Raw genomic sequence first — 18,824 nt, 5'->3', positions numbered from 1 at the left:
TCTGTGGTATCAGTTGTAATGCTTCCTCCTTCATTTCTGATTTTGAGTTCTCTTCTTTTCCTCAGTGAATCTGGCTAAAGATCTGTCTATTTTGTTTATATTTCCAAAAAACCAGCTCTTAGTTTCACTCATCTTTTCTGTTGTCTCGATTTCATTTATTTCCATTTTGATCTTTGTTATTTCCTTCCTTCTGCTAAATTTAGGCTTATTTTATTCTTCTTTTTCTAGTTCCTTGAGGTGTGAAGTCAGATTGTTTATTTGAGATCTTTTTTGTTTCTTAATGTAGGCATTTATCACTATGAACCTCCCTTTTATAACTGCTTTTGCTGTATCCCGTAAGTTTTGGCATGTGTATTTCCATTTCCATCAGTCTCAAGATTTTTAAAATTTCCTTTTTGATTTCTTCTTCGAACCCCTCTGGCTGTTTGGTGGCATGCTGTTTAGTCTCCACATATCTGTGATTTTTTCCAGCTTTCTTCTTATAATTGATGTCTAGTTTCATGCCATTGTGGTCGGAAAGAAATGTTCAATGTGATTTCAGTCTTCTTAAAATTATTAAAGTTTATTTTGTGGACTCATCTGTGATCTGTCCTGGAGAATGTCCCATGTGCACTTGAGAAGCATGTGTATTGTGTTGCTTTCAAATGGAAAGTTATATAAATATCTGTTGTCCATTTGGTCAAATGAGTCATTTAAGGTCAGTGTTTTCTTGCATTGTCCTGCTGTTTGTCCCTTTAGGTCTGCAAAAATTGCTCTACATATTTGGGTGCACCTGAGCCAATGTGGGCGGCCCCTTCTGTGTGATGGACTTCTTTTCTTTTGCTGTTCTGAAGTCTCTTTGTATTTGGTTTTTGACACTTTTATTATAACATATCTCAGTGAAGTATTTTTTGGGTTGAACATGATTGGGGGTCTGTTATAGCTTCATGAATCTGGATATGTGGAGATGTTTTAAAAATTCTCCTGGGTAAATACCTAGAAATGGAGCTGTTGGGTCACAGGATAGCTGTTGAATTGAACTGATTAGAACGGCCGCTTGTCCACACTGACTGTGTGAGAGTCCTCGTCACCCTTCATGCTTACCAGCACTGCGCTCTCAGTGCTGAGTACTCAGTAGATCCCAAATACACGGATACTGATTACTCACTCCATTTATTTACTTCAGATTTGCCTGTCCTTATGACTTTGCTGTTCCCTAAATGCTTTTAAATGTGCTTTGGGGCCTTTTTGCCCAGGCCACGCCGTCCGTTGTTTTCCACCCTCTCCTTGAATCTTCACAAAGCACCCAAAATGCACGGGTGTTCAGGCCAATTCCCCACTTATAACCCCTGATAGATGCTGCTCGTTCAGAGGAAGCCCGCTCAGAACTCCAGGACACGCCCAGTCCTCATGGAAGAGCCCAGAATGAAAGCCTCTGGGTGTGGCTGCTGAGAAGCAGCCTGGCGTTTCTACTCAGGAGGGCGCCCAGGTTTTGTCAGACTGCTGGAACTGAGCTCTCTCTGGGGGCAGTCTGGATGTAGAGATTAAAATCTCGAAGAGGGTAACAGGATTTTCTGGCACAACGGGTGTGGGATAGGACGAAGAGGGAGTGAAAATGACCTCAAGATTTTGGGCCCGAGAAGCTGAAAGGATGAAGCTGCCATCGGCTGAAAGGGAGCTGAGAAGAGGGGCCTGCATGCTGGGGACGTGAAGTTCAGGATGCCTGTTTGACATGCACTTAGTAAGCCTGGGAAATCATGGAGTGTGTGGAAGCACCTGGGAGGGAGGGGGAGGTGGGACAAAACAAGGAGAAGGGGTTTCTAACCAAGAGGACTGGCTCACCTCTTTTCAGAATCTCTGGGAAGATCAAGTTCTTGAATTCTGCTACTTTCCATTTCCCGAACCTCCTCTAGCAAAGTCCTCTTGCAAGTATTTCTAATCCTGTATCAGATGGGAAGATAAAAAGAATATAACACATGAGCTTTTGCACAATGTAAGCAACGATTTCTCCCCTCCTAGGTGACAGCTGGACGGCCCTTGGCTGCAGGCGGGGTGGTGGGATGCAATGCAGCAGGCAGGGGCTGTGTGTGAAAACCAGACTGTTTTCCTTGTGGCCAAGAGCATCACCAGAGGGATGCCCGACAGGGGCTGGGCCTTGTGCACCAGCAGCCAGCCCCCCAAGCTCTGCTGACTTTCCACACAAGCCTGTGTGTCCCTCCAGGTGAGTGTTGGGCTGCAGACGCGCCCGACTCTGCAGGAGCCAACCTGCTTGAACCCAGCCTGACAGTCAGTTGAAAATTCCTAGCTAGCACTGACGCACGACTCCACGCAGACTTTCCAGAATCTTGATGGTTAAACGCTCTTTCAGCCGCGCGCTACCCCTGGTCCTTATCTCAACCCGAGAGCCCCAGGGCTGGCCATTTACAACAGTTCTAACGGTGCAGCGGACATCTCTGCGGTTCAAATGCTGGGTGTGCGTACGTGGCTTGAAACGTACAAGGCAACCCAGACAGATGCCCGTCTCTCTGTGGCACCTGGTTTCCACTGGGGTCTGTATCTATATTCAGGCATTTGTCGTTCATCCACTCGTGCAACTCCTTAAATATCTTTTTGAGCCGTAATTAGGTGCCAAAGCAAAAACAGACATCGTCTCTACTTTCATAAAGCTTCCAACAAATGGAGAGAGACAGACAACAGAGAAGTGAACAAATGAGCAACACCAGTAGGGGACAGGTATGACGGAAGGGGCCCCACGTAATGCCATGACAGCACGAGGCAGGGGAGGGAGCTTCTCAAGGGTGTGAGCAGGGGCTCCTCTGAGGAAGTGGAGACCGAGCAGGGAAAAGGAGGAGGAGGCAGCAACTACAGGAGAGTGGGGGAGAGCATTCCAGGCAGGAGAAACCTCATACGCAAAAGCCCTATGGTTGGAGGAGCGCAGGGAGTAGGTCTGAGGAGGCAGAGAGATGGGCAGGGAGCAGGCCGTCCATGGCCTTGGGGAGGATTTGGCCTTTAGCCCAAATGCAGAGGCAGGTGCAAAGAAGAAGAGCGGAGGACAGCTCGTGGACTTATGGTTTAGTCGTGGCTGTTTTTACCTTCAGGCAGTACAACAGAAATGTGCAAAAGAGTTTAGGATGTTAGTCAGGCTTGATGGTTTATAAAATTTAGGCTAGCTGAGATAGAAGATTATAAGAAAAAAGAAGGTTGATGGATTGGGAGAAATTAGAGAGGTCAATGGTCAAATTTTAGAACAAAAAAGTCAAAGAGCTGATGCCACCCACCTCAAAACATTATAAAAAAATTAACAAGCCTGAATACCAGTGTGCACCTGAGGAAAAGCCCCTGGATCTAAGCGCTGTGCTGTGATTTAAGGAATCACATTCTCAAAGCCGCTCCTGAAAAATGGGAAGCCATCCCTTCTTGCTGGACAGCAGCTGTTCCGCCAGTGGTTGAACTGACAACCTGCGACCCCACTTTTTCTGCGCTGCATTTATCTTTTGCAATCCTTTGTGGCTGAAGTAGAATTATGAATAACATATAAACAAACTAACACTCTACCAATGTCTTCACACAACTGATCACAAGGCTTATCAGCCATCAGCCATCAGCCATACCAGGATGTTACTGACAGGAAATTATTTATCAACAACAAAAAGCGAAGGAAATGTGGCTGACAAACCAGGTATGGCTTAGATTCTGGAAGAGAAAAGCCGCTTTATTTTACAGGTTCAAATGCTTCATCTAGCCACAGATTCTGATTTCCAAAGAGAGAGAAGGGAGCGCTTGGGCGCTGAGGGGCTCACATTAGAACCATTGTGTGAGTCTGTTAGCATCTTCTATCTAACTGAGGATGGCTAAGGTCACCTACAAGATTCCAGCACACTGCAAAGGCAACTAACAGCAATGTGAATTTTTCATTGTCTTTCCTATTAGCTGAGGCCTCTCTTCCCCTGTAAGTAAAGCCAACCCAGCACAAAACCTTTTTTGTTCTTGTTTTGCTCTGCGACGTGGTAAATAACAGGTGTTAGAATTTGCAGTTCAAAGGGGAATGAGGAATCTTTGAAATTTGTGCTTTCGTATAAGTACAACGCAGTTTAGAAGAAATTAGTTTAGTAGTACATACAGGTTTTTAAAATTCAAGTCACTTTTGTATTTGAATTATTTTGCATTAATTAATTTTTAGTTTATTTTCATGTAACTGTCTTCCTGGGACTGTATCAAGGATGTCAAATCATTCTGAATTATGGAATGTTTTATAAGCAGAAATTTAAGTAGATCAGTAAAGGAAATAGATACAAGGAGATTAAAACAAAACAGAACCAGAAGCATTGCCCTTAAAAGCTCAGTGGCTTCGGGATTCACATTTTACAGCAACCTTAACAAATGAACTGCTTCATGCTGTGAGTGACTATATGGCACCTTATTTTAAGATGCCATCTCAGATAAACGATTTGGGAAAATAAACTACAGTAATGATCCTCCCATTAAAAAAAGCCCACAAGACTTATGCTTTTTAAGAAATGCCTATCATCCGCATACCACATGTACCTAATCAAATACTGTAAGCGAAGTCTGATACCATGTGAAAGCTACTACCGTGTGCTAGAAGTTAGTAACTTTTAAAAAGTTAAACACACATTCAAAACGTGCCAAGACTCAAAAATTCAAGTTTTAAGTTTTACAGTGATACCGATATTTAAAAGTATACACTTGTAGGTTATCAACATTTGATCCATGCTTCTTCATCTCCTCCAGGACAACACCGAGCACCTGTTCAATTACTTTGTTCCTCAACAGTTAGTTCTGAAATTAAACTGAAAAGCTTGTGGATCAGATGGGGACGGGATGCCGTCAGGAACAGGAATACTTAGGAGAAGACACTGCACATTTTCAAAAGATAAACTATAGCTGATCAAAACTGCCCTGAGTCGAGTACTTAACTAGAAAGCCTTCTCTTCCCAGGAAAAGGAGACACTTCAGTGCCATCCAATTTAACAGAAATATTTTAAACTCAGAGACGGAATATACACAGCATGATGAAAACCTCCTTCTGTCAGCAGAAGAGAAAACAAACTGAAACAGGACCGGCACGCATTTCCCCGGGGAAGTCTGCGCTCTTGTTTAGACATGAAATGCTCACTGTAAATTGGGAGTCTTGCACATCTCCCAGTTCAGTGCAAGTTCCTGCCTCCCCAGTAGCCCCAGCTCTGCTACCAGGAACACGTGGGTATGAAGTAAATGACTTTGGGGCAGTGCATTCTTTACAGTCAGATTGAAGGTGCCCCCCAAATGGAAAATGATGTATTTCCAGGCTTCTCACTGTGACTGTCTTAATGAGCAAAATAACATCTTTAAAGACAAAACTGGGTCTGTGACTGTTCATTAAATGAGGATGATTTCCTCCTCAAATGGCAAACCTTATCAAATGGAAGGTAAGATGTATTTGTGGGACTGTAGAGAAAACATTTTAGGTTGGGACAGTAATGTCTGTATTTCACAAAGGGATGAGACCCGGAGCCGTGGAGATATTCCAGGAATTGTAAGCTCACAGTCACTGGTTTCATCTCACACTCAGAGAATTTTATTTATATTCCACGGGGTGAAAACCCAAGGAGAATTTGTTTACATTAGGGAGCGGAGCTCCCCCCTCAGGAGGGGTGGGGACACTGCTCCTCTCCTACATAAACGCCCAGGTTCCTCCCTGCGGCACAGTGGTCATACTTGCAGGCCTGTCCGTCCAGCTTTCATTTCATGACCCCGAAGTGGGAAGACTGGGGCAGGGAAGCCAGCTTGGCAATTGTTAGAGGTCAGTGGTACTAGCCTGTCTCTGCCCCAGAAACCTCTTATTTTCAGGATAATATGAATTAATATCAATATTCCAAATTATTAGTACTTTCTCCCCACTTCCCGCTGCTAACTTGGGAATATTGCTAAATTTGGTATATTTGGGGGGGTGGGGAATTTGAGAAATTTCAGTCTTCCACATTGGAGTCTATAAATAATTATGTTTGCCCTGGTATATAGAGGAATTAAGGAAGAAGTGGACGTTGAAAAGCAAATTAATATTATCCCTTCTAGAATATACCTTTCTCTGCTTATTAATTAGTTTGAAATTTATAATGTTCTAGAGCTCTGTTTATGCTACAGATTATGTGCAATAATTAATATTATATATCAATTATTTCTAATTTTAAAATCTTATAATTTCATTGGTTCTTTACCTTTAACACTACCTTTAACATTAGGGACTACAGAGATTTCTAACACCTTGGTTGTCTTTTCTTTCTGTTAGACTTGGTAAAAAAAAAAAATTGAGATAGTCTAAGCTAATATTTAAATAGTCTGGGACAATTATATTTGGAAGATTCTTAATCCAAATTTTTGAAAAAGAAAAGAATGCCTTTCTAATTTGAATATTATATTTTCCTCCTATTTCTTATTTTATCATTAGTTTTTAATCTGCGATCCTCTGGTATCACATTTTGGCTCCTGAAAAATAGATAAAAGTTACATAAGTCACACTTCTAAAGAGTGAAAAAGTGGACCTCTTTTCAGAAAAAAATTGTGAACTCAGTAATATCACTACCAAGTTTCTCTCTCATGCATTTTGATTCCATCTTTTTTCCCTAAGCTGATTGCTGGTAAATCGCAGAGGGCACTTGCTTCCTTTAAAGGCTCCATGACATTTAATATTCATAAAGTGGCTCTTAGTTTAACTGAAAGGCATATAACTGGAAAAGGGTGATTAACTATGACAATAATCATTTGGTTACCACTTCATTTTTCAACTTACGATTTCCACATTACATTTTGAATCAGGCACACAAAGGGGACTATGAAAAAACCCAGCCAGAAGTATGGGCAAACCAGGACCATATTGACCTGCAAACAAACAGAAATAAACAGTATTTAAATAAGAATCATTTAGTTGCCAATATTAAGCACCGAGTGCAGCTTTTAGTTTCTTCCCCTCCACAAAAACCTGGAGGTGCCAGAAAAGGTATGGATGCAGCCATATGAATCTAGAACTACTAAATCAACTAAATAAACAGGTACATAAAGCTTAAATATAGCATTAGCTAACTTAACAGTTCATTGTGTAAACAAACAGCCAAATAAGTATTTTGATCAGACAGGTTTTATCTCAGGAATGCAAAGGTGATTCAACACTGCATTACCCAGCAATACAGCTTTGTTTAACTGCCAGACATTTTGTGTAAAACAATTAAGCCATTACATTCCCCTGGGAGAACTCACTCTTCTCTCTGCCTAGCAGATTAATTAATGGCTGGCTGATCACTTTAGTTCAATCAGGACTGTACTGACTTGAGACTGGGTAAGGCTCTGTACTACATATATTTAAACTTTTCTGTATGCTCTGAAATTCTTACCTCTTAAAAAAAACACTTTCTATCTGGGGAGAGATGGCTCCTCCCAAGGCTAGCCAATTCTTTGAGATAGCAAGGTCTCAGCTGGGAGCATGTCTCTGATATGCAAACTAACCAAACCACAGTCCCATCTCTTCTATCTGGCCCATACACCCCAGAAGCACTATTCCTCTGCCAGAAACTAGAGCTTCTGGAGCTCCACAGAATGTCTATTCTGGTTAAATATTTTAAGTCAAAATGTTTTCTGAATTACCATGCATGCATTACCAAATAATGTAAGCACATTTCACATTACATGAAAAATAAAATCACAATATTACCTATTTTAGATAATTCAGAAATTATTATAGTTTTTTTACATTATCAGTTACGCACAAAGGATACAAATTTTAGAAAGAGTGGTTAATACAGATAGTTTGAAACAATGGGAATTTAGATAAAGTAACATAATAACTAAAATGTCAACCAGATTTTATAGCTGGACCGCCAGCTGCTTACTGCACTGATTGTACCTTTTCTCTCCAAATTACTTTTGAAAGTAGGTAACGTCAGCTTCCATTGTTACTGAACATCACGTTTCACACGGAATGTAAAGCACACTCGCCACCAACAGTAAAACTAACCTGTCCTGTCATCTCAGGAGAAATAGGGATGGTCGGCCAGAGGAAAGAGTAAACTGCAAAGAACACCAGCCACATGGCGATGCTCCCCCAGATTCCCAGGTGACTGAACTGCAGAGAGAAGAGTATCATGGAAACACTTCTGTCTTTTCTATTTAAAAGAAAAAATTATTTAACTCTGTCAATCAGCCACCAAAATACACTTGTCCAGCCCATACGTTCTCATATAAGCCGTTGTTTACAGCATCCAAAACAACCAGGCCTGGGTCACCCAGGCCAGGCGGTGCTCAGCGCCTTCAGTGACGAGACCAGCTCTCAGACGGAAGCGGCTCCTCCAGCCGATGGGTCAGGTAATGAGACTGGGCTTCTGTCTGTTATTAACACAAAGTTCTTTCCAGGGGGAGGGGAAAGAGCTGGAACACAAATCATTAAGAGGGATAACAATCTGCCTGGATCACACTTGTTCCGAGTGAGTGACCGTGGGAGAACGGCCGGCGCTCGGATTCTCAGGTTGGCTGGAACGGGCGGAGTTTCTGTGCCACCGCCTGTGCGCGCCGTTCCGCCCTCAGATGCCGGCGGAAGGCTCAGCGGCCGTGCCGGGTCCGCGAACGCGCTCCCAAGTCTGTAACAGCACCTTCTGTTGCCCTGATCGGTCGCTTTGTGCAGCTGGTGTTAGCAGAGGAGCAGTGAGGAGGGTGACTAGTTCTACACTTGGCCAGGCTGGCTGCACCGCTCAACCTTTACAGGTTTACCGTCTACGCGCGTGGAAGGCGGTGGGCTAGGCCAGGTGACTCCTTAGGGGCTCAAGGGCTCGCGTCCTCCTGGGCGCTGCTCAGCACTTACATCTGAACAAAAGGTATTGAAGGAAAATCCCACAATCTGCTACTTCTCAGAGTATTTATTGTTCAGGAGTCACTTTCACAGGCAATTTTTCATGCTATTTAAAAATAACCTCTAACAAGATAAATAAATAACAAAAAAAAATGTTTCAAAAAGGAAATTTTACTGTGTTATTCCTCTTTCTGGGGCAGACATTCACTTTTTTCCTTACGTAAGCAGGGAATTCTCCAATATATACTTTACAGCAATTTAAATAACCACAAGATGTATGTGATAAAATTAATGTTGTTTAGTTCTCCATACTTTCATCTATTACCTTTGGATTGCCTATGAAAATCATGACTTGAATAATAAAGAATTCTATAGCATTAGAAGAAGGAGGAGGAGTAGCAGCAGCAGCAGCAGAAGAGGAAGAAGGAAGGAGGAGGAGGAGGAGGAAGAGGAAAAAGAACAGGAAGAAGAAGAAGGCCTCTTACCAAACAATTCCTCTCTCTGATTAGAGAAAATAAAACAGGACTGGTCTCCTGAGGGCTCTCTCTCGTGATAATGCACATGACTGAGAAGATGGCCAGCTCAAGGCTGTGAACTTTAAGTGATGTGAACACTGCAGTGCATTTTCCCGTAATGGTTCCCTTACAGTCGACACTAAACACTGCCTGCAATATGTGGTGTGTTGTGTGGCTTAAAGAGTATTTGCAGATGGGTCTCTGTTAGGACCATCCCCTCCCGGGGCGGTAAGCCATCACTGCTGCTTGGAGACGTGTTCTGTTATCTCCCTGCCCTGGCTCATCCTCTGGACCTGATCAGTGGTTTCCAGCATCATTCTCGTCCCCAGGGAAGAAGCACTGGACCTCCTCCTCACCCTCCCCACAGAGGAGGGCAGCACAAGAGCAAAAGTGAGAGCCAGTCTCTTCTCTTTCTTGCCACAGTCCCCCGGCTCCTTCTTAACTCCTCTGTGAGCCTGAGGGTAGGAGCCTCGTACCTCTCAGGCCAGAAGAGAGACTTCTGGTGCTGAGTCTGATTTGGCCTTGAAATATTGCCTTGTTCATAAATGAGGTTCACTATATGTGGCTGACATAAGTGAACGTGGATCTAAGAAACACTCTCACTAGAGAAAATTTTAACAAGTAAGAGGAGGCACAGAAAAGAACTGTTTGCATGTCTGTGTTCCACGAATGCAGTATAATACCACACTCACAATTAGAATGCCTTATGAATGGCCAATGAGCTATTTTTGCTCAGAAATCCTTGGTCCCAGGTCAGTGTTGATGCCCAGTGGGGACAGTGGCAGTCAGAACTCTGGGTTGACTGCATCAGAAATGAACTTCATCATATTCTGCATAATCTTAGCTCTCCAAAAGTGACAAACTGATAAAAATTCAGACACTTTTTCAGTACAACTTGGGAAACAACTTATTTTTAGATGCAAATATGTATATATGTATATACATATGTATTCACTTAATTTAAATAAATTGGCAGGGGTAGGTAATTGGGTTTATTTTTTTTTTTTCAGTGGAGGGACTGGGGATTGAACCCAGGACCTCATGTGTGCTAAGCCAGCAGTCTACCACTGAGCTCTACCCTTCCCCCAACCCCATATTCACTTAAATTACTGATAAGGTCATGAAAAATAAAATTCTGCTTTTACCAGAAGTTCCACTTTTAATAATATCCTAAGGAAAACATTACTCACGCCTGGAAGTAAACAAGTACATCGGTGTTCATAATACTGTTGATTATATATTATTTATAGTAATGAAAATTAAAGCAATTATTCTAAAAATAATGCAAATAATAAGCATCCATGTTATAAAATATTATTCCATCAATAAATGAGGCATAAAATTAAAGGTACGAAAATATTAAAGACCTATTATTAAGTGAAAGAAGCAAGTTATGAAATATTAGGTATATTATAATCCTATTTTTATGGTAAAAAAGCATGCATGGAACAAAGACAAAGTATAAAAGCCAAAATGTCAACATCACTGACACTGAAAGGCATGAGCGATATGTATTTTCTTCTTTTTCTGTATTTGCTAAATTTTCTGTTATAACTCTGTGCTTGGATGAGAGCGAATTAAGGGTCTCGGTGTTATGATGAATTGAACCTATTTCAAATGTAAGGCAGGAAAATGAAAATTCTAAAGACATCAGATCGCTAATATGCCTTCATCCAGTTTAAATCATCACTCAGACACGCAAAACAAAAGAAAGAACAATAATGAGACCACAAAAAAAACGCTAATACTTTCCTAAAACTTAAAGAGAAAATTAGTATACAAACAGCTATACAGATTGAGGAAACATCCTAAAGAATACTTACTTTATTCCAAGACAGTGTCTCCAAACCAGCTTTCAGACAAACAGTGACAACCACATACTGTGTGAGGGGAGACGGGAAGGGGAAAGAGAGTGGAAAATGGTGTTACAGTTTTCCACTGGAATCCACACCGCCCCCCTCCCTTCCTGACCTTTCTGGATTAGTAACCCCACTACAATGTTGAGGAGAGGTGGTAACGCTGAGCATCTTTATCTCACTCTCAATCTCAAAAAAATAAAAAGCTTTCAATGTCTCATTAAGTATAACTTTGTTGCAGGGTGTGTTTGCAGGCAGCCACTGGTAAGTGAGTGGCCTCCGATCACGTCTACCTCTCTGTTTCCAGCCACAGCGTTCTAGCAAGCTTCCGTCACTCCTCTAAGCTACCACCAAACCTTAAAGGTGTCAGGGCAGTGGCCCCTGCCTGCCACTCCAGGCCCATCCTTGCCATTACCCGAACCTCCCTGCCCAACACATAGTTTGCACTCTGCTTTCCCTCCAGTGGCCCTTTTTAATCCCCTCAGATCACCAAAGCTGACTGCACTTTACTGGAGGCTTCCTCCACTCCTCTGGGGCTATCTTATCTTTGGCTTAGCTTTTTCCTCCAAACTCACTCACACTGGGAACAGCGTGTTGGGAAGTCTGGGCTAATTATCTCACCACGCGGAGCCTGCCATCGCCCCTCTTACTCCTCCTTCAGCGTTACGTTTTGAGCACTTTTGCCTTGTTCTAGTCCCCTTTCCTTTTTTAGCTGCTTTGGCGAATTTATTTTGCTGTGATTTTTTTTGTTGTTGGTTTTACCATTTGTTTTGTCTGTTTGCCTCAGGAGACAGAGATTCCGTGAGATGGATTTACTCTGGCATCTAAACTAGGAATCTCTTGTATGTTTGCATGTATATATACGTGTATTTAATGTTATTCTATCTCTCTAGAATGCAATTTTCATGAAGACTTGGTTGGATTTACCACCATATGTTCAACACTCAGCACAGTGTTCTGCACATGACAAAGCTTAATAAATATTAATGAATGAATAAAACAAGGTCTTATCTGATCTTATTTTTTCCTTGGGGTTGAGAAATAAGTAAGGTCTGAAGAGGAGGCAGAGGTGAGGACAGTGGGGTGGGGGTGGGGTTCTGAAAAGAAGGAAACTTGTTCTATGCATATGTCCACATAAATAAGAATATACTACTTAATCGTATCTGATGTTCAGGAATAAACAATAAAGAGCTAAAAGCACAACCAATAACATGAAAATACAAAGACAACTAGCTAAAGCGGCAAGAGGCCCTGTGCCGATAAACTGTTTCTTATATAGAAGGAAACATGGGGAAAAACAGTTGCAGATTTTGTTGTTCCATGTTAAATGAAAAAACAAAATCCACAGATGAATATGTTCCTACTTGCATACAAAGGGATAACATGCAGTTGAATATGCATCTACGGTTTTTTAGAAATATGAATAAGAAACTACTAGCAGTAGTGGCAGACACAAAACTTAGAAGCCATAAAGAAAAATACTGGTAAGTTTAACTACATGAAATTAATATGAAGAATATATGCACGAAAAATGCCATGAAAAGTGAAACTGAGAATATGTTTGTAACAAATATTAGAAAAGTTAACATATAAATAATCATTAATAATTAATAAGAAAAAGACCAACAACTCAATAGAACTATCGGTAAAGTGCTTCAACAAAAATTTTACAGAAAAAGAAACAGGTGTGGGTTGTAACCCCACGTGACTATGCTTCCCCTCAAAGTAAAAACTGCAATGGGCTATCACTGAACCCACCAGATCAAAAAGCGAGGTAAGACCACACCCGTGGGCGCTTGGGGAAACCACTATTTTTAATCACTCAATTTGTGCAGCCTCTACTGGGGATAATTTGGTAAGGTTTTTTCATAATTTACAATACCCTCTGATCCAGCAATTATACTTCTAGAAATTTACCCTAAGACATACTTACTCATGGGCATAAAGGATCATCTTTGCAGCACTGTTCATAAAGGCAAAGGACCCCCCAAACCCTTAATGTCCACTAACAGGAGACTGGTTAAATAAATACTGGTGGGCTATTCATACAAGCAGCCCTGAAAGAATGAGGTAGATGTTTGTGGGCTGATTTGAATCCATCCCCAAGGCATGTTACATAGTGACACAGTAAGATACAGAGAGTATCCCCGACTTGAACCAAAAAAAAAAAAAAAGTGTGTGTGTGTGTGTGTGTGTATATATATATGCATTTCACATTTCTAGAAACATATATAATATGTATTTACAACCATTATAAGAGTGCCTTCTTGAAAATACACTGAAGCGTGAAGGAGAGAAACTTCATGGGAGACTGTCTTATAAAGCTTGAATTTTTAAATGAAACACTAGGAAAAGTAACTACGCACGTGGCTGATCTTACCGTATAAATAAAATTCCCAAGAAACAGATAGTCTGTAGTGTGACCACCTTGTAAGACCATGTCTGAAAAGTGAAAAAGTCATTTTTAATCTTTACAGAATCTGAAACAGACTTTTGAATTGATTTTTACTAAAGGTACCCATACTGGACACCAAAAATATTTATCAATTACTGGTCACATTTCTCAAGTCCTCTGTCAGGGACCACAATGCTTACTGTGCCTACCACAACTGTGACATTTCTCCCACCTCTAACTCCCCCCAAAGATATATTTAGCAACAAATAAATAAATCACAAGTACATGAATGTGATTATCAAACCCAGTTTCACACGCATCTACTAAACCATCTGGCAGAGTCTGCAAACTGAGAATCCAAAACAAACCAATGACGTTAAGTAACAAGTGATGCTAAGGAACAAGACGGGGATATTAAGGATTCTGTCATCACGTTTTTCACACTATCCCTTTTCCACGATAACTAAAGCAATAAACCGAACAGGTAACTTGAAGTTGAAACAGAATTGCATGTTCTTTTTAACCATTGCTAAGTCTGCTACAAACCTATGAACTCCATTCCATATAAACGGTCAGTACCATCTCAAGATTAGGATGATTTCTTAAGGTGTTCATTGCACTTTTTAAAAATTCTCGAAAAAATATTGGTGGTTCTGGTCTGGGTTGATGTGGCAATTTTGGAGTGCAAATCCCTGACCTGAATACCAAAGCAGGTAGCACACCCATGTATTTGAGGCTCACTAATTCTCTTGATTTATGTTTTCTTCTGATTTAGAACTCACTAAATTATGCAAGGCTTAGACTCTTTCTTAAAACTATATGCAGTAGTAAATTAGGGCATCTGATTGAAGGAAAGTGTAGATAAATATGTGGGTCAGGTTAGACCAGCCCAGAGAGTGAGTGTCATGGGTCTGTACAGACCTAACTTGGTGAGTTTTCCCAGGAGAGGCGTGATAGTCTAGATGAGAACCAAATTGTAACTGACTAGAAAAGGGAAGGAAGCTACTTCAGAGGAGGATAATGTTGGGTTACATTGTCCAGTTACGTATTGACAAGGAGAGAGGAAAAAGACAAGCTATGCTGGGGCAGAAGGGACGCTTTCCTTCTGCACATTATACAAAATCAACAGTGCAAACACAGGAAACCTCCACAGAATCTACGTTACAGAAACTAGGAGACCAAAAAAAAAAAAAAAAAAAAATCCACAGACTCAGAGAGCCATTGAGGGCTTCAAAACACCGGAGGTGAGCGCAGAGGCTGTGCCTGGGAAGTAACGGTGAAAGATCTGGGGTAAAGTAAACATCAGGCTGGCCGAGGGCAGCGACCTCAGAAAACATCAGCAAAAAATACACTCTTTAAAAGGAGCGTACTTGGAAACAAATGGATTTGTCTAAAGAAACAGAGCAGTATTTACATAAACTTATAATAAAAATAACTGTAAGAACAAAAATTCAAACTTAAATGAGTATCAGAAGACAACACAAAAAGACCAAAGAAAGCCAGTAACGTAATTAAAGATTAGAAAAATACATTAAAACATTGCATAAAAAATGCAAAGTCAAACAAGAGATCACAAACAAAACTTATTTTTGAAAAATGAGTTTCGGATTGTATCTCAAAACAAAACCCAATCCTACACTGTATACAAGCAACACACCTAAAACAAGAAAGAAAGGAAAGGAATTTATCAAGTTTGAAGAGTAAAGGATGGCCAAGGAAAGTACAAATTAAAAGCAGGAGACACGATATTAACATTAGTTAAGAAGAAACTGAGGCCAAAAAGAATTAAACAAGACAAAGGAACAATATAAGGCCAAATGGTACAATACAAAATAATTAGTAGTACTGGTGCAACAAATAACAAACACCTCTAAATCACAGATTATCGGAAATAAACAGGGAAGTAAACATGTAGTAACAGAGGACTATACTCACCTTCCTTACTATGTGACAAGGTCAAGGGACAAAAAAGTAGCAAGACCCAGACTTCTGCATTTACCCATGAGGAAGTAATAGGACTTCCCCTCTTGCTATGTAGTCAGTTAGAACTACATGAAATAATTATATGAAACAATGTTTTTCTGACCCTGGGTAAAAGGCAGCAAGGGACAGCGATCCCTGAGAGAGAATAAAGGACTGGTGAGCCCTTGCCTCACATCTGGGGTAACTCTGGACTACAGTGCGGGGACGAAGAGCCCACAGACAGCGCAACACTTCTGCTGAGTCTGTGAGACAGAGAAAGGGCTTTAAAGAGGCCATGGTGGCTGGAATTTGCAAAGTGAACACTGGAAATGAGGGAACTATGCAGAGAATGAGCTCCAGAAACTCGCATACGGGTCCTCATAAGTCTTTGGCTGAGTGCCATTCTGCATACGTATACTGAGAATTCCACAAGGCCAGCAAAGAGCAACTTCCATGGAAAAATCAAATCACCCCAGAACTGCAAGCCAAAAAACTGCCAGATCTAATATGGAGCTAGGAGTTGCTCACATTCCCATGGGCCAAAGTGGGGAGACCTCATTCAACACATGAAATGTGCAGTAGAGGCCCAAGGAGGGGACAATGTCATTAGAGGAACTGAATTAGTCCTAGAGTGAAAGATACCATCGACTTGGCTTTAAAAAGAATAAAAATCCTTAAGGAATCATGCTGATCCACAGAGAACTTAACTGCCTGCCAAAACCAAGGCTAAGTATTTAAATACACACACAAAAATATTCAGCAACATGCAATTCACAGTTTCCCTCACCCATTATAAAATTGTGACACGTGAAGAAGTAAAGTATTTGACCCATAATCAGAAGAAAATTGGCTATAGAAGCCAGCCCCAAAATAACAGAGGTGTTGGAATGAGCACAAGAAGATTTAAAATAGCTGTTATAAATATTATAATTACATCTGAGGGTTTGAAAGAAAACATGAACATAATGAAGAGAGAAATAAAAGATGAAGAACTAAATAGAATTTCTAAGGATGAAAAATATTTACACACAAAAGAAAAAAAATATCTGTGAATTGCGATTACCTGCAGAGAGAGACTGCTAAATAAAAGATCAGTGAACTTAAAGACATGGCAAAAGAAATTAAGAATGAACTAAAAAGAGAACAAATACAGGATAAATGAAGAAGAGATGTGGGAAAATATCAAGGATTGTACCGTATATGTAGCTGGAGTCCCAGAAGAAGAGGAAAGAGGAAACAGAAAAAGTATGTAATGATGAGCAAATTTTTCCAAATCTGATGAGAACTATAAATCAACAAACCAGAGAACTTTGAGCAATCTCAAGAAGGACCAATGCAAACAAAACCATACCAAAGCCCATTAAAATCAAGTTGCTGAAAGTCAGTGGTGAGAAAAATCTTAAAATCACAGAGCTATAAGTTATGATACATAAAGAGGAACAAATATAAGAAATATCAGATTTCTCAACAAAATAATGCAGCCCAGAAGACAAGGAACCAACATTTTTAAAATGTTGAAGAAAATGAACTATCAACCTATAATAGGATACTTAGCAAAAATTTTTTTCTCAAAAATGAAGGCAAAATATAGCCTTCTGACAAAATTTGAAAGAAAATTCTTTTGCTTTAAATTTTAAAAAATTAGATTTGCTTTAAATTCTTATGTTAGAAAAGAAGAAAGTGGTAAAATCAACAACCTACCTTCCAAGATCAAGCTGGGAAAGAAGCAAGGAAAATTCAATTAAACAGAAGGGAAGGAAATAGAAGTAGAAATGAAGCAAACAGAAAACTGGAAACTATACAAAATCAATGAGACCAAAGCTGGTCTTTTGAGACTATCAATAAATCTGGTTACAGGAAAATAATTCTATTTCACACCTTAATTTGTGGCTGTGGACCAACTAAACACCAATAACATACTCTAGAAACACATCTCCTACTCTGGTGTGTTACACACAAGTCAGTTTGGCAAAAAAAACTTCACACATAGTGTTATTTAAAAAATTGTACATCAGCCAAAGGAGACTAAGTCCAATAATAAAATATAAGATTAAATTTCTATATGATCTTGCTAGATTTGTATTATAGTCTGAGTGGAAGCATGATGCTTGGGAAAAGAAAACAATAAAGCAGACATAAGTGTCAAACTCGCTGACAGGGGGAGTCTGTGACCCATCAGAGCCGCTGTGCTTTCCATCAGATCTCCTGACTCAAACACTCAGTAAAAGTTACCAATAAAGGCACCAATCCTCAGTTTATACATGTCAGAGGCAAAGAGAATGGGCCCTAAAAACCACCTGTTAACCAGATTATACTGTGAGATTTAGGTGAATATGTATCTTTTCTAAATACTATTTTTGTATTCTTCAGTTCTTTTTGTAGACACACACACACACACACACACACACACACGTTGACCCCACTGAGAATAAGGTGTTCTTTGCTGAATATTTGAAACAATGAAGCAATTACCATGCTCCAGCATTTTTGTGGGCAACCAGAAGAGAATGAAGGAGTGGACCAAAGCATTTACACATTGAATCCAAAGGACCTAAAAGAAAACAAAGCAAGAAAGGCAAGATAGTACTTTGGTCTAAATCTAAAATTATGCGACATTATAAAGTAAATTTGTTGTGTGAAGCACAGTTACAAAACTAAAACGTTTTCCTAAAGACGGAAAAATCACATTTCTTTATTCTATTTTTAAAGAAAGATTGTGAAATTATAGGATAATACTGTATGAAAAACAAACTTATTAAAAATAAATGTGTAGGACTCAAATATAGTATATTTGTTATAAAAAAATTGTAAAGGCTTAAATTATCCAGCAAAAGAGAAGCAGAAGTAAAATTTTAAAAAGAAATAATGAAAGTACTTTCAATCTTTAAATTTTAGCACTTTAAATATAATTTAATACCATATTTTATATGATACACTCTGCTCCTTTACATCTATACCTTGACTCTGGTCAAAACAATTTTTAATAGACCATATACAGGCAGGCCTCAGAGATATTGTGGGTTTGGTTCCAGACCACCACAATAAAGCAATTATTGCAGTAAAGCAAGTCACATGAATGTTTTGGTTTCCCAGTACATTCAAAGTTACGTTCACACTATACTGCAGTCTCTTAAGTGTTAAATAGCATTGTGTCTAAGAAACCAATGTACACACCTTAAATAAAATGCTAACCATCATCTGACAACACAGGGTCTCCATCAACCTTCAATTTGTAAAACAAACAACAAAAAAAAACCCCATAGTATCTGCAAAGTGCAATA

General features: G+C 40.0%; 1 protein-coding gene across 1 annotated transcript in view; it reads right to left on the bottom strand.

The window, feature by feature from the left end:
• LOC102506116 (phospholipid-transporting ATPase IB) overlaps positions 1–18,824 on the bottom strand; it is a 105,382-nt gene that overhangs the window by 9,290 nt on the left and 77,268 nt on the right. The window contains exons 30-35 of the mRNA XM_032496424.1: positions 18,016–18,094; positions 13,567–13,628; positions 11,154–11,210; positions 7,988–8,095; positions 6,770–6,858; positions 1,822–1,920 (exon numbers count right to left, since the gene is read on the bottom strand). Coding sequence (XP_032352315.1) covers positions 1,822–1,920; positions 6,770–6,858; positions 7,988–8,095; positions 11,154–11,210; positions 13,567–13,628; positions 18,016–18,094 — 494 coding nt within the window. The remainder of the gene's footprint in view (positions 1–1,821; positions 1,921–6,769; positions 6,859–7,987; positions 8,096–11,153; positions 11,211–13,566; positions 13,629–18,015; positions 18,095–18,824) is intronic.

The sequence above is a fragment of the Camelus ferus genome, chromosome 14, assembly GCF_009834535.1.
Source record: "Camelus ferus isolate YT-003-E chromosome 14, BCGSAC_Cfer_1.0, whole genome shotgun sequence".
In the NCBI taxonomy this organism is placed as follows: domain Eukaryota; kingdom Metazoa; phylum Chordata; class Mammalia; order Artiodactyla; family Camelidae; genus Camelus; species Camelus ferus.
Note: the sequence above shows the minus strand (reverse complement) of the source record. Positions and strands in the feature narration are given on the sequence as shown.